At 40.6% G+C, this 3133-nt stretch overlaps 2 protein-coding genes across 3 annotated transcripts; one reads left to right on the top strand and one right to left on the bottom strand.

Moving 5' to 3' along the window:
* LOC110267690 lies at positions 7 to 1413 on the top strand. Of its 2 annotated transcripts, none has more exons than XM_021113501.1 (2): positions 7 to 777; positions 868 to 1413. In XM_021113501.1, the coding sequence occupies exons 1-2, from the start codon at positions 28 to 30 to the stop codon at positions 1168 to 1170; spliced, it is 1053 nt and encodes a 350-aa protein (XP_020969160.1). In that variant the 5' UTR covers positions 7 to 27; the 3' UTR covers positions 1171 to 1413. The 2 variants fall into 2 exon arrangements, with proteins under 2 accessions (XP_020969160.1, XP_020969161.1); XM_021113502.1 differs by having other exon boundaries at positions 871 to 1413.
* LOC110267692 lies at positions 898 to 2468 on the bottom strand. The gene is made up of 2 exons (XM_021113503.1): positions 2035 to 2468; positions 898 to 1916 (listed from the first exon to the last, which is right to left on the bottom strand). The coding sequence occupies exons 1-2, from the start codon at positions 2185 to 2187 to the stop codon at positions 1722 to 1724; spliced, it is 348 nt and encodes a 115-aa protein (XP_020969162.1). The 5' UTR covers positions 2188 to 2468; the 3' UTR covers positions 898 to 1721.

Raw genomic sequence — 3133 nt, forward strand, 5'->3', positions numbered from 1 at the left:
GTTGATCAAGGAGCTTATAATCATCTCATGGAGATCCCTGCCAAGTATTGGAGCAAGTCCAGGTTTAATTATTTTCCTAGAGTGGATACACTTGTTAACAACATGTGTGAGTGTTTTAACTCTGTTATTGTAGAGGCTAGAGAGAAACCGATTGTTTCCATGCTAGAAGACATTAGGGTTTATCTAATGAATAGGTGGTCTGATAACAGGCAAAGTATAGTAACATATGCCGGAGAAATATTGCCAAAAATAAACAAGAAAATTGAAAGGGAGTTTGATAAGGGTGGGGAGTGGCTGGCCATATATGCTGGTAGGGACAAATATGAAGTGTCTAGCAGTCAGGGTAATAGAGCCAAGTTTGTTGTGGACTTAAACTTACATGAGTGCTCCTGTAGAAAATTTCAACTAACAGGTTACCCTTGTGAGCATGCCATGAGCTGCATTAGGAAAATGTGTCTAGATGTTAAGAACTATGTCAACAAGTGTTATAGGAAACAGACCTACGTGGACTGCTACCAACATGTAATCTACCCACTGAATGGACCAAATCTCTGGTCCCGGACTGAGAATGATGATGTGCTGCCACCAGTGTTTAGGAAACCAATAGGGCGCCCAAAACTGAGGAGGAACAAGACTGGTGATGAGCCACGCAACAATGGACCACTGTCTAAGTTAGCAAGGACTGGACAACAACAAAAATGTTCATATTGTTTTGCACTTGGTCACAACAAAAGAACCTGCCCTAGAAAACGTAAGATGGAGGCTGCAGCAAAAAAGGTAAAGTTGTTGTTGTCAATTTGATTTCAATTCCTTACATGTGAATGTTTATACTATCCCATTAACCCAATTTGTTGTTGCTGTTTATAGCAGAATGCAACTGCACAAGCCAAGAAAGGGGCCAAGAAAGGGGCTGGCACAACTAGGACTCCAAAACCCAACAAGATCCCTGCCAAGACAACAACACAGCCAGCAACAAGACTTCAGCCAAAGAGGAAGAGCAGTACACAAGTTGGAGGAAGCCAGGAGTCACAGACATCATCCAAGAGAGCTAGATGCAGCAGCAGTGCCAGTCAACCACAACCATCAATAGCAACAGTCACTAGCCCATCAAGGAGGTCCCTGAGGTTCATGGCAAAAACACCACCTAGGGCCTGGAAGGCATTGGGATGAAGAACATAGTAGATTTTAGTGATTCCATCTGTTTTGTAATGAATCTGTCAATGACCAAGGACTAATGTCCCTGTGATACTTTAGACACCCTACTTTAAGACTACTACTGTTATGTTGATCTCTTTTGTGTTGTTACCTTTTCATGGTTATATTTAAGGCTTGTTTGGATATTGTTATGGTTAAGAGAAGCTACTTTAAGACTTCTCCATTATCTAATGAATTACATGAATTTTCAGCAGCAAAGGTTATGTGAATTGGCAAATTAAGCCTTGTTTTTATTAGTAGATAAAACTGAAATAAACTTGTACATAGCCAAATAATGTATGTCACAATACAGGAACTCATTGCTATTCATTTCAATCAAAAACCTTACAATGTTTACAGCAAATGGCTTTACAGACACAGCCACAAAAAAATTTCATTCTCTTTACATTACTGTTATCACCCAACTGTATGTCAATTTTTTCAATCCCTAAACAATTGACATTCCCTACAAACCAGGGGACAACAACAGAATGGCAAAAATAAACAAAATGCTAACCCCCTAAACCTCAATTGAGTCGATCACATAGCAGCAGCCCAGCCATTGTCCATTCAAGAATTCCAACACCAACTGCCAATGCAAATTTCCTTTCAGCTTTCTGCAGTTCCTCTTTCAACGAGCTTGCTTTGTTCTTCAGTCTTTGAATTTGTGGATCTTGTCCTTCAGGCTCTGCCCAAGCAAAATAATCGCATCCATCTCCTATCTGTTCTCAACCAAACCAACACGAACACACCAGCACGAACACACCAAACACTTCAGATCCTTCAAACACTAACACCCAATGCTATTTTCAAACAGGAGACAGAAAAGATGAGACTCACCTGAAAGTTGACGCAGCCCCAGAATCTTCTTCCTGGGTTCTCCGCTGTAGATGACGTGCGCAATACCGGTCTCTCTCCACAGAAGCAAGTCCTCCTTCTCCCACGACTCTTGGTGCTGCTACGCGAACCTTGGGAGGACGACTGGGTAGCCATTCTCAGCAGACGAAGAACATCAACTTTGGGGATTAGGGTTTACTTATTGGACCGGATTTCATTTCGTTTTCTTTTTTTTTTTCGTGCTTCCAATTCCAACTGTTAACTACAGCCAAACTGCCAACTTTGCCACGTCGGACACGGCGTCAATAATTTGACACCCACTTAACGGAAGGACTTGATTGATGCAAATCAAATCTTTTTAGGATTTAAATAGAACAGTTTAAACGTTGGGGACTAAAATAGAATTCACCCCAAACGTAGGGGACCAAAATAATAGTTTACCCTAAATAATATATATAAAAATATAAAAAAATCTCTTTTGTTTTTTACTTTTAACTATTATAATTTCTAAAAGTATAAACAAATTATAATTTTTGTATTCACAAACATTAAAGTCTTTGTAATTATAAATATTGTTTCCAAAGCAAAATAAACATAATCCAAAACATAATTAACAATATTGTCTCTAAAACAAAACAAACATAATCTAAAACACTCAATTTTCATCTTCATTCTCTTGTAAGTTGGGTTGGGAGAAGTTGGATTTTGGTAAAAAAATTATAAAAATACCCCTTACTAAAAAAAACTAAGCCCAGCGGGGAAGCCCGCCCCGCCCCGCCAAAGCCCGCCAAAACCAGCGGTTTAAGCGGTGCAAGTTAAGCGGGCTTTTGCTATTTGGCGGTTCCAATTTTTCAGCCCGGTCCGCCTTTTTTGGCGGGTTACGCGGGCCGACCCGATGGGTTTAGGCCCATTTACCACCCCTAGATGACACTGTTTTGGATAATCCGACACTTTATCGCCAGTTAGTTGGAGGTCTTGTCTACTTGACCGTCACCCGACCAGACATTGCCTATTCAGTTCATGTCCTCAGCCAGTTTTTGTTAGCTCCTCGTACTACTCACTATGTGGCAGTTCTTCGCATTCTTCGGTACGTCAAAGGCAC

The sequence above is a fragment of the Arachis ipaensis genome, chromosome B10 (assembly GCF_000816755.2).
Source record: "Arachis ipaensis cultivar K30076 chromosome B10, Araip1.1, whole genome shotgun sequence".
NCBI lineage: Eukaryota > Viridiplantae > Streptophyta > Magnoliopsida > Fabales > Fabaceae > Arachis > Arachis ipaensis.

Bases quoted from the DNA above. Each gene is read 5' to 3' on its own strand.
- LOC110267690 (XM_021113501.1), top strand. From the start codon at position 28: ATGGAGATCCCTGCCAAGTATTGGAGCAAGTCCAGGTTTAATTATTTT. The intron at 778-867 runs GTAAAGTTGTTG...TGCTGTTTATAG, and splicing joins TGGAGGCTGCAGCAAAAAAG to CAGAATGCAACTGCACAAGC.
- LOC110267692 (XM_021113503.1), bottom strand. From the start codon at position 2,187: ATGGCTACCCAGTCGTCCTCCCAAGGTTCGCGTAGCAGCACCAAGAGT. The intron at 1,917-2,034 runs GTGAGTCTCATC...GGTTGAGAACAG, and splicing joins GGGGCTGCGTCAACTTTCAG to ATAGGAGATGGATGCGATTA.